Here is a 12,404-nt window from a genome sequence, read left to right as displayed (position 1 = left end):
TACTAATCTGTATGTCCATCAGAAACAGATTATCACATGGCCAGTGCTCCCTTGCTAGTCACAGTGACTCCATCAAAGGCCTGCATGCATGAGAATTTGTGAAGCGAGCGGGGAAAATCGAGCTAGACCAAACAGCCAAGCTCCAACAAGTCCGCTCCCACTGTTATTCTGTGGTTAGTTTCATGGTCAGAAAATAAACAAAAGTGGTTTAAACTGTGGAGCCAGAAACAGTTTAACCCCAGGCTTTTTAGAGATTACAGAAAAAACAAAAATAAGACATTTGGCTGTTCTTTTTTACACCGCCGCAGTGGAGGAACCCCAAGAATCCCGTCTGGAGCCTTCTGAGTCACATGTCCATGTTACGGTGCTTACACTCTGCTCTCAGAGGAAAAACCCCGTCATTTGCATCAAAGAGAGAGCTCCCATATTTCTCTCAGACAGAGAAAGGAAAAGAAAGGGGTGGAAATGGGGAGAGATGCTTTCATCTGCAGACTCTCTTTAAAACGGACAGTGAGCATTACTGCGGAAGAACATATGCTATATATTATACTCATCTGAATAAAAAAGCAGTTTGGAGAGATGACTGTGAGCCAGTTCCTTCAGATAGATTGGTCACAGCCAACTGAATGTAGCCAGGTCAAAGCCAATGCTACATAAGGAATGACATTTGGCTTGTTATGTTAAAACACGCATAACAAACTAAGTCGTACACCTGTGAAGTAGACCACAATATCTCAATAGATGTCAGATTATGGTGGGGAAAAAAAGCATGTCTGTGTGACATCTGGTGGACATGACGTATAAACACGACAGTGGATTTTATTGGAATAAGATACAAATACAAAGATGTAACCGTTAGCCTCCTTCAAATCTTAAAATGCTGTTGGTGGCAATTATGGTCAATCTGTCAGCCCCCTTGGGTCCAGACTGAAGTATATCAGCAACTACAGGATGGATTGCCATGAAATAACCCTAACCCAGAGGATAAATCCTAAAAACTTTAGTGATCCAGGTTTTTCCATCTAGCATCGACAGCAAGTCACAGGTTTTCCTCTATACGTGATGATCTATACGTGATTTTTCCCCAAGCAGACATCAGGGGAAATTTCTAATTTGACCAAATATCATAGACTGCTTATAAGAAGTGGACGTAATCACTGTGACATCACCAATTGGTTTGTGGACCTAGGTTTTGAAGTTCGGCATTTTGGCCGACGCCATCTTGTTTTTTTGCAACCAGAAGTGACACGAGAGAGTACAACAGAGTAAGACCTTTTTTTAGGCGACAAAGAGTTTCAATTAACTTACATAAACTGAAGACAAAAACAAACAACTCACAGACCAGATAACGCAGCGGTGGTGACTCGTCAATCCCAAAGAAGCCACGCCCTAAAGCATACCCTGCTTTATAGTCCAGTTTGAATATGACCATCATGCTTTATTTATGAAGATTTGAAACTCGTGATTGAAACCACAAACTAATGTTTACTGAGGTAACAAATCAAATAATAATTTTCTCATAGACCTCTATACAATGACTTCTTTTTACAACCAGAGTCGCCGCCCCCCTGCTGGCTATTAGAAAGAATGCAAGTTTAAAGTTCTTCCCCATTCACTTCACTCTTCAGATTCGGGAGTTGCCGCCTGTCAGATACCTGATAAACCAATAAAATTCCAATCATCCTCAACTGTTCGTTGCGTTTGGCGCCAATTAGCAAATGCTATACGATGGACTAACGTGGTGAACATGATAAAAATGATATCTGACAAACAGCATGTCAGCAGTGTCATTATGAGCATGTTGACTTTAGCATTTAGCTCAAAGCACAGCCTTGCCTACAGCCTTGCCTAGAGCCTTACAGAACCACTAGCATGCCTGTAGACTTGTCGGAATAAAATGGCAGTGAAAGAGGAAGCTCACGGTTTACAGAGAGAATAGGTCATGGAGGCAACAGGGGGGTTCTACTCTCTGATATAATTTTAAAAAAAAACCTTATTAGAGCAGAAAAGTAGACGGAGTTGAAAAATAAAAGACAAGAACTGAGGACAAATCTTAAACGGCAGGAAAAAAGGATAAATATATAACAACAACATACCACGACATCAAAAGTGAAAATGATGCAAAACAAACAAATTGTTTTATTCCAGTACCTCAAGCATCCAGCTCTGTTCTCCGCTGTACATTTAACAGACTGCAAGACAGGTTCACCTTAGGTCATCCTGAATCTGCCTTTAGGGCAGAGCAAGGTAAACGCTGTTTTATAAAATCAAGATAAAAGACCCAGCTACCGAGCACCCATAACCCGCCAAGGCAGATAGCATACTTGAAACAATAGTTATTCAATACACAGATGTCCCTATGGAAACCCATGTGTGTGTGTGTGTGTGTGCGCGCGTCTCAACCAGAGAAAAGCATGAAACAGATTTGGAAACGTGTTTGCAGACATAGAAGACTTGCAGCATTCTGATTGATGAGCTGCTGCACAAACTCTCACACCACAGATGCATTTTCAGCTTACATATGCCAAGGGTGCCCCAGCACAGAATGCTTTCTGAATCAGGAGGAATACATCATTTGCTTTTTTAGGTTTTAACTCCTGATGGTAACACAGATGAGCAAACCGTATGCTTTAACAGACTCCCCATCGTAAGGATAAGGCTGCCGATACTCTATATTTGAATACTCAACGAATCTCAACAAAACTAACAATGCTATCGTCAGATTATCAATAATTCACAACTTCCGTATCAAGGCTGTGGTGCTCAGTCCTAAACTTTGTTTCATGTAAACATTACGTTTTTGGCAAAGGTTCATCAAATAGGAGTTAATAGAAACATTTGTATATTGTCAACGTAATTACGAATAAGTATAAAGAACGCAAAAACCCAAAGAGGGTGAGCGGGAGGAGAAGGTGATGAGGCAAACAAAAACCGGTCTTTGAGCCAGAAGACCACTGTTTCTGCCGCATGTGAAACAAGAAGTCAACATTGATTTATTTGTCACGTAACTGCTGTACCAAAGTAACGCCACTTCTGTAGTTATTTCAACCAAAACCACAACCTTATCTAAACCTAACCAAGTTGTTTCTTGTGAAGATGGGTTATTTTCAAAAGACTAACAAGCAGAAATTGTCACGTGTTGCTAAACTGTTGTAGGAAAAATAAAAATCATACAAACCGCTGTGTGAGGATACGTTGAACTACAGTGGCCAATGTTCATGGTAATGAAGGAATATGTCACTTAAAGCAACGATGTTGCTCACTGATAGTTTTTGGACGACAATGGAGGTTTACAGCACAGAGCAATACAATACATCTGGCTTAAACACTTAAACACTTGTTAGTAGGATCAGTTCATTGTTGATTTTGGTCTTTTCATGGGATTTGTTTGAAAGAAAACAAAAACAGAATATCCTTCAATGAGACAGGTGAAAGGCTCATCAACCATTAGCTTCAATGGATTTGAACAACAGGCTCACCTTGGCTAAGAAATCCCTCCATCTTGCCCTGAAAGGGTTGCAGGTTCTCTTCAGAGGACAATTTGCAAACTTTCTCCGTCTGAGCTGAGCATGCTGAAACACAAAGAGATGATCAGGGGGGGGGGGGGGTTAGTCTTTCAGCGCATCAATATGTTATCCAGCTTTTGTTTTGTAATTACAAACTCCACAGTGCAGTGCGCCCCGGCTGAGCCTGCTTTGATAAATCTCTACCGAGTTTCTGCTGAATAAGTGTCGGGAAAGACATAATGACCCTTAATGACTAATAAGGCACCCCCAGGAACCAGGAAGGCCTGCGCTCTGTTCCCGGGAGAAACTTATCGTCACGCTCTATCTGCAATCATAACGGATACACAAACTCCGCTCAAGTGCCTTGGAGGTGGAGAGGCCATGAGGCGCTTCAGGGAACGGGGAGGTCGGGACTGGGCTAGTGGTAATTCATAGACCATATGGTGCCTCAACCAAAAAAAAGGTACACAGCGAGTTCCCTCCACTGTGTTGCTTGCTGATGTCCTCCGGGCCAGCCAAGGCCATTTCAGCACCGCCTACCTATCGGAACCCCCCTCTGGGAACTTTCATCGAAGCCCACGTCTGTTAGAGCGCTCAGCTGGCTCGGGAATGAAGAGGTCTGCAGGTACAGCATGTGATGATGTATTTATGTACGGTCAGCATGTACCACTGCCACTGGGGTCACAGCAGACGCAAGTCCATTTCCCCTGCCGGCAACTCTGTCTTTATGAAATGCAAATAATGAACAGCCTAAAGAATCATTATGGCAGAGGAAAAACAATATTTGGCAACACGGATCAGGCACCTGATTGGTTTAGCAGCAAAGATCCATAAAGCATGATAGAGAACAGACCAGGTTTGGGGAATTGTCGATCGAGCTGCGAGCTCACGTGCACATGTAGATACTCGCACGCAAACACACGGATACATAATGTTGGGTTTTTTTACCACCTGTAGGCACTTCAGTCCTTGGAAAGTGTTCCGAGTGCTGAGTGACTTGAGACAGAGTAATGAAAGGGAGTATTTCCTAACTGCCTCATTCATTAGGACTCTTTACACTCAACCAATCAGTTTGGCATGTCAAGCATAATCCAATTTCCACACTTTTTTCCTGACGTCTTGATAACATCACTCATTCTTCACCAGATTGTTTTCATAAGCCTCTTTTGTATGTTTACTAGTTTTATATGATGTACTGTGTGTGTTATTACAACAAAACCCAACACATGAAGGCCCTACATAAAGCATTTCTCTCATCATATGACTATTTTTTACTTTATTGAATAGATTTCATTATCCTAATCATAGTTCAATGGACATTCTGACTTACTCCTTGGATTGTGAAACCCGCTAAAAATATTAGTTCCCCCCCACTTGTATAGTCATGGAAAGTTGTGTAATAGATGAACCATGTGTATAGACTCAGGAACTGATTGAACAACTGTCTGATGAAAGAAAAAACATGAATTAATTAAAGAGTCAAAAAGTCAGCCTTTAACCAAATCAGTCCATTCATGAATCATATTTAGGACAGCCCGGGGCAGAGTGCACAGCATGCACAGAGACATGCAGGAGCATTCTGAAATTCTCCTTGTTGTGTGTTGGGGGTTTGCAGCATTCAGGGTGAGGCGATGCAGAGCTCCAGGAGAGTCTCTTCCAGATCAGTGAATAGCTGCTGAACCTTTGATAGTGCACACACACACTGGATGTTGCCTGACCTTGCCCTCTCTATATTTTGATCTCTATTTCATGAGGACAGTAAAGGCATGCCAGGTCCAACAGGAGTCTACATCTGACAAGTCGCATCTGCTTCTGGTTATCTCGTCTGTACGACAAACAGATGCTATCTCTCGCCTCTACGATCCGCACATAACCATAGCTGGTCAGGTTATTTTCCATTGTGCATGGATTAATACATAATCTATTGCTACATACATTTCCATGTGATGGTATCTTAAACGTTAATTTTCTGAAAAAGCATGGCCGACTTTACTATCGGTTTACTAGCTTGTTGTAAATATGCAGTTTAAATGATGTGGAAATTTGTGGAACGTAAGTTGACGACGATACCATTGAGGTCTTTCTTCAGCTTGCGCAGATCTCTTTCAAAGTCCTCAAACTTCATCTGGGAGGCCTGGAAAAGGTCCTGGGGCTCGGGCAGAGAGTAGACACACGTCTCTCTGCCAGCATCCTGGTAAAGCACAAAACACACACACACCAGTGTCAAAGTCAATCTTCCTCAAATGGGAGAGGGCCTCTCTAGTATACACTGTAGACATGAGGCAAGATTTAAATAAATGTCTTCAGAGGCCAAAATGTTGTTATCAAAAGTCCAAACAGAGAAGATATGACTACAGCAGATAATGACCATGAGGCTCGGTGCAGAAAGTACACTGCAATTCTCTTCAGAGTTACTACGAGGCCATTGTGAATGCTAGAGCCATGTCACGCAGGTTGATTTTGGCAAGCAGCACTGTACTGAGTTCATCTCATCTGGAGAACCTAATTATTTAGACTAGCGCTCCTTTGGATGCTGTGCCAATGAACAGACTGCAGGTTTGAATGAACCCAGACCAAAGCAGAACGAGAGATGAAGAGTGAAAGACAGAAAGGGAATTATAAGGGAGAGCCAAGGAAGGAGAGAGAGATTTGTTTCTGCCGTAAATGAGGAAAGAGAAAATAAATAATGTGATAAAGGATAAGCCATGGTATCCTCTGGCAAGAGAGGAGATGAAAAGAAAGCTCTGGAAGGATTTCTAAGCAAATCAGACTAAAACAGAAAAGTGATTCAAATAAACAGGAACCAAAACATACCTCATCAAAGTGCCTTAGATAGTAAGCAACAATGTAGGACAAAAGACTCTGGGAGTTATCCTGAAAGAAAGAAAAAGATCCAAATAAACAAACCCCTTTATTTATTAATTTAATCATCTCAGAGCAGGACGTTTTCATTTGTGCAGGGTAAACGGGAATAGAGACAGCGTTTGTAGAAGTTGGGGATAAATCACGGCATTGGAGAAACGTGACTGTGCTGGGATAGCTTTCATAACTCAGAGTTGGAGGAAGGTTTGATGTTCTTTATGGATACCTTACCCGGTCACACACAAACCACTGTGTCCTTATATGGCAGTGCCAAGGGCACGCTGAGCCCGTTGTGATATTGAATGAGAACAGCAAACAAAAAGGCCTCTCCCTAAATCTGCACAGCTACAGTCCTTATGTTTGGCAACAACGAAGGTCCCCTTTAAACTTCTGGACAATTATAAAACCGAGAGCAGATCAGAATTTAGAGTCACCATCTTCCCACACCACTTAGTTTCTAGTACAATGTCAATTACACAATAAAGCAGTCTCTGTGGGAACTCACAAATGATCATTTACATATTTTACAAAACTTGATACACACACACTTGTAGTCCCCTTAGTACTTAATTGAGTGTATGCTCTTGTGGCGTGAGTGATGTTTGCTTTCACCCCTGTGACACACAGACTCACGCTGCTCTTGACGTCCTTCAGTTTTGGCAGAATGTCCAAGGTGAAGCCGTCGGCCTGCCCTCGAGACCGATTACCTCCGTTCATGAAGTTGCCAAAAGCCAGCACCAGGGCAAGCACCTGCAATACACACTGACCACTCTGGAGAGTCTGACACACACACACACACGCAGGTTAAACAGAGTGACTGAAAAGTAAATTCAACGAGAAGAGGCCCAGTGGCTCACCTTGCACACTCTCTGAATGATTTCTATTTTGCGGACGATTGAGGCGATACATTCGTGGAAAGTTGACTGAAACAGGATGCAGAACACTCGTTCAGAGAAGTTGGGGATTTGGGATAACTGGAACAGAAACCTGATGAAGGCACAAGATCAGTCACCATAACACATCTATTTAAAGACACAGCTCTCATGTAATGCATTTGGTTCTGAAGGTACAGTAGGTTTGGCTCGTACTGTTCCGGCTTGTCCAGTGGCTTGGCATCCTCCTTGTCTTCGGATGATTTAAGATGCTTTTTAATGCCATCCATCTCGTCTTTTTGAGCTCTCTGTAACATGAAAATGCAGATTAAGTAAAGATGGGTAATGTATGTTGTATAGGCAACGGAAACCAAAATGTACTTTGAGGACAGAATACCATAAACATGTCGAAATACATGATGTCATACTTCTACAGGAGAAAATACACGGCTGTCTTTCAGACACATTTTGTTTGTGTGCGTTTCTTATATACACTTGTATCTACTATATACGTTAGTAAAACACGAAGTAAAAGAAATGTAGAGGAAGCGAACGAAAATCAATCTCATGCCGATGACAAACCGCTGCATCCGTGAAACAAACATTATCAATGTAAATGAATGGGCCAATAATAAGTGCCAATCAGTTTGATTGATGTACAATACCTCTATTTCGCAGGATCACAAAAGGTGTTTACTTGCATCTCCGCAGAAGTTTTATACCAGATTCACAACTGAGTCTCTCGTGTCACGCAAAGCAGATCAAACGCATAGATTGTGTAGATAAACCTTAGTTTCCTGCTGATGAAGATTAACAGCCCCAGGACACTTGTAGTACTAAATGGACATTGAGGGGATGATGTTTTGTCAACAGCTGTTTTCGGAATCAAAAATAAATGTTGAACCTTGACTTTCGAGCCAACATGGACAAGAAGTCCTTAACGAGCTCAGAATTTATTTTTTACATTTGAACATCTACAATTTCATGGCAACTGACCAACTCCATCTGCTGATGAAGATCATGCAATGTGATCAAAAGCTCTAGAGCAGCTAAAATTGCAGCGGATTTGTTAAGTCAGCTTAGTTCTTCATTTCTCGAGACAAACTTAGTCGTTTTGTTCTTAAACTCAACTGACTGCTGTCCAGTACAAGTTTCATAAATGTTAAAGAGGCGACATTCAGACGACATTCCTGACTATTGTCCTGCTGTCAGGCCTCGGACCACAGTTTTAAACAAGATGGTCTGAAAAAGAAAGAAAAAAAGGCCAAATGCCCCTTTGTTTTTCACAAGATGCAAAGACAATAGATGTTAATGTGTCTGACGCAGATGGGTAAAACAATAAAACCATCCCCAGGAAGAGAATGTAAACTATCTCTCAGTCTCTCCAGAGCCCAAAGACCCCCAAAGTCTGAGTCTCAGCAGTCTGGTCTCTCCATCTTTCTCTCTCGGGTTTTGGCCTCGGCACGGATCCTTGGAAAACATCAAACGGCAGCATCAAAAGCACCGAGGGCCCGATTAGTATTCTACACACCGCTGCCTTCTGTCGACGAGGGCAAGCTCTCCTTCTCTTGAGATGTTTTCAAGTGTAAATATATTTAATACAAAGCAGATCCTTTTCAAAGGGCAGCATCAGAGCCCAGCAGTGTTTGGTATAATTGGGGACAAGTAGGCATTAGCGTGTGATCTTTGAATTGCTAGGGCATGTTGCACTGGCTGTTAGCATGAGAAATACAGTCCCATGTGGAATATCAAATGCAAAAGGCAGTAGAATGATATTCGTGATGCCAGAATTCTAGCGGCGGCCACGTGGTATTCATTAGCCAGGTTCCTAGTGCAGGGCTCAACAGCGCCAGCCAGGGCTTAATCACCATTCATGTCACTCAATTTTCAATGGAACAACATTCATGAGATTATTTGTACATTGAGATGCCAGCGACTATTCTCCAAATGACAAATTCCATCACGTTGTGAACATGTTAAATATATTTAGACATCACAAGGCTTTGTCTTAAAAAAAAGAAACCAGTATGAGCCAATTATTTGTCGTGTAAAAGTTCGTAGGAGGGACTATTGCTCAAACTGACCTCCATGACATTTAGCTACCGCCAGCTGAAAAGGAGTCTGAACTTCAGACAGTCTGGACCCAGATTATGGCTTGTGATATTAGAGGGGAGGGAGTGGTGTCCCACTATCACTGTGACCCCCTTTAATGGCGTCGGCTCATTGTTCAAAGAACAGGAGCGGCCATAATCCTCGTCTCATAGACTGAGCGACTCTGTCCCTGCCTGTGTGCACACAGTACAGTATGTGCACATTTGTGTGGGTCAACGTGTTTGTTTGTGAGAGGGAGAAAAAAAAAAAAAAAAAAAAAAAAAAAAAAAAAAGCGTGAGGGAGAGCAGTGTGTGATCTTACTCCTAGCACAGTGAGTGAGGGTGTAACCATTAGAAGCCCCTCGCATTCCTCAAGACAGGCTGACTGTGCTGCCAACTGTGGTTTAGGGGGCTGGAGACCCACAGACAGGATGGAGTCTCGCAATACAAAAGAGAAACAATTTGGCTCCTCAACTCAACATAGCCTTAGGCCATAAGGGGGAGAAGGAGAGAGAGGGAGAGGGCTTGAAGTCTCGGGGTGAGTGGAGAGGTTAGAAGACTTTTGATCCTCAGTTATGACACATTGGTTCATAACTACAGCTTGTCTCAAGCCTCAGTCTCATTCCCATGATCAACATTATTAATATGCCTCTGGCAACCAAAGGTCCAGGCCTCTCCTGTGTAGTTGTGCCAAAAAACAATTCACAGGAATTTCACAGCATCTTAAAACTGCATTACAGCTGAAATATGGAAAACATGCCAGTTTTCATGTTCCATTATTTACTGACCCGAACGGGTCCTGAACCGTTTCCACTGGGCAGGGAAGATCAGTGAAGGTTGATGAATATGTATTTACCGTATACAAGGAGCCCTTCATGGCCCTTTATGGAGATTTATTGGCTAGTAGCGATGACAGCTCCGTAATTCTCTTTATGCTGATATTACCCGATACAATGTGGTGGTTACACTTGGCGAAGCTCACTGTAGTTTCTTTCTTCATTTTTTTTTTTTTTTTAAGCACTTTCAAGAGGAGCTGTGCGACACAAAATCCTGGAGTTTCTCAACCATTTCCTTTGCACAGGGGCGTTACAAAAGCATGAAGAAAACATGTTTACTACGTGAACGCGTTGGTCCCCTTCCAGGCCAGCAGACTCTGTCGCCAAACAGCACAAACACCAGTACGGCTTATGGCTCACCTGTTTGTTTTGGTATCTAATACACATTTCCTTTAGTTTTCCATGGAACATCCATGTTCCATGGAAAACTAAGGAAGTCCACATGGAGAAATATGTTCAAAGTTAAGTGACATTTCTGACTGACTATTATATAAATCAATGTGTTTTTTGCACAAACACACCAATTCAATTCTTCTTCAGTTTAAGTTTTGATAATCTTTGCAATGTATCTTTTGATGGATAGCAGTTGGTATTTTGCGGCTTACCCTCAGGGAAGTGCCAAATAAAACACTAACAGCTGATGAATGACTCTTTTTGCCATTTTGTTGACATCACGGCTTGTTTGGCCCTCTTAGGTTTCACTCTATAATAAAATGATTGCCTGTTATTCATATATGGCATGAAATGTGCAACCATGAATCATTCCATTTGTCACAAGCTAACTGTTCCAAAATAATACTGCAAACCACAGAGGGAAAGAAAAGACTAAGCCTTTCCCACACTGAATGCTGCAGTCAAGAGACAGTGGTGTGACTTTGTATAATTCCACTGTGTTTGTTGCTCAACATTGTGTATTTATATTGTTCTGCATTGGCAGGAAAGTGCAGAAGCATATTTCAGTTTGGGATATTGTCTTTTCGTGGGTGTATTACTTCACTGAAACCTCTGTCCACATGAGCCTTGATCATCCTCTCCTCAAAGTCAAAAAATGTTTATTACTGTTGTAACCACGAAGACATAGCTCCAGCTCCGGGAAATGCTGCAGCCTGTTGTGATACTCACATTCTCAAAGAGGGCGTGCAGAGTCTCCAGATCAACGACAGTGTTGTCCATATTTAGGACAGCTGTGGATGGAAGGAGAGGACGACGTGGTTAATGTGAATGTTAACACTGAAGCATGTCATGACATGCTGCCTCTGAGGATCACCACTAACAAGTCAGAAATCAAAGCAGCACAAAAACACGCCTCCACTTCAGATTATAACATTTTCTTTGGCTGAAGAAACGATCACAAATATTGGCAGAACACTTTTCCAATCTGTGTTGCTGCTCTGCTGGAGCAGAATATGACACAAAACAAGGTCAAAATTCTCCCTGCACATAAGGGGTCATGTGCTGTGACTTACACAGATATCGGCTCTCATCACGATAGCGTGGAAGGGGCCGCTCGCTAACTAACTAAAACATAAATACGGAGGTCTTGGAAATCTGTCAAAGGTACAAAGATCTGTGTTTGAACTCCGGTGTTTGAATTCCTGGTGTCGCCTTTTTGTCTCGGCGCGAGGACCTGGCGCCCGCGAGCATTAATCCTTTGAAAGTAAATGTTTAAAGACAAACAGAGCCTGGGGGTCTGCAGTGTTGAGGCTGAGGTGTTGCTGTGCGAAGCGCTCCACACCTATATATGTGTTTCGCCGTGCTGTGGGTGTCCAAATTACTGACATTGTTTTGATCTGCCCATTTGCCGTTGAGGTACAGAGGGAACAGCTCGTGTCAGAGGGGATACAGGAACTCAATGCACAACGTTCACTTTGCATCACATCTTACGCTTGGACTCTGTGACTGGACTTATAAGCTTTTCATTGACTTAAGCAAACAAGAATAAAGACGATCACCAGAAAAACTAAATTAGAGAAAGGTCAGGCATTTTTAGGGGGAAAAAGAAAAGCATGGAGTTTGTTGTTCTGATGCAGTCAGTTCTGCCTGGTGTTTTCAGCTTTGACATTGCTTTATCTCCCTTCATGTAATCCTGCATCCTTCTTAATCTCTCTTGTGCCACAAGCGCAAATCCCCCCAGCTCTTTGCCGTCACCCTCTCACCTCTGCACACTCTTTCCTCTTCCAAAGCCACCACAGAAATAACTTCCTCCTCTTTGACTCTCCCGGTTTTTGCTTCTCGCA

At 42.4% G+C, this 12,404-nt stretch overlaps 1 protein-coding gene across 1 annotated transcript in view; it reads right to left on the bottom strand.

Annotated features, from left to right (window-relative positions):
• fmn2a (formin 2a) overlaps positions 1-12,404 on the bottom strand; it is a gene marked incomplete at its 5' end in the record, with an annotated part of 34,765 nt that overhangs the window by 5,349 nt on the left and 17,012 nt on the right. Inside the window, 7 exons of the mRNA XM_079279913.1 lie at positions 3,480-3,572; positions 5,577-5,697; positions 6,321-6,380; positions 7,002-7,148; positions 7,226-7,355; positions 7,457-7,548; positions 11,290-11,351. Of these exons, the coding sequence (XP_079136039.1) occupies positions 3,480-3,572; positions 5,577-5,697; positions 6,321-6,380; positions 7,002-7,148; positions 7,226-7,355; positions 7,457-7,548; positions 11,290-11,351 (705 nt within the window). The remainder of the gene's footprint in view (positions 1-3,479; positions 3,573-5,576; positions 5,698-6,320; positions 6,381-7,001; positions 7,149-7,225; positions 7,356-7,456; positions 7,549-11,289; positions 11,352-12,404) is intronic.

This window comes from Melanostigma gelatinosum (assembly GCF_949748355.1).
Source record: "Melanostigma gelatinosum genome assembly, chromosome: 12".
NCBI lineage: Eukaryota > Metazoa > Chordata > Actinopteri > Perciformes > Zoarcidae > Melanostigma > Melanostigma gelatinosum.
The sequence above is the reverse complement of the archived record's forward strand: the minus strand, read 5'-3'. Positions and strand labels throughout refer to the sequence as shown.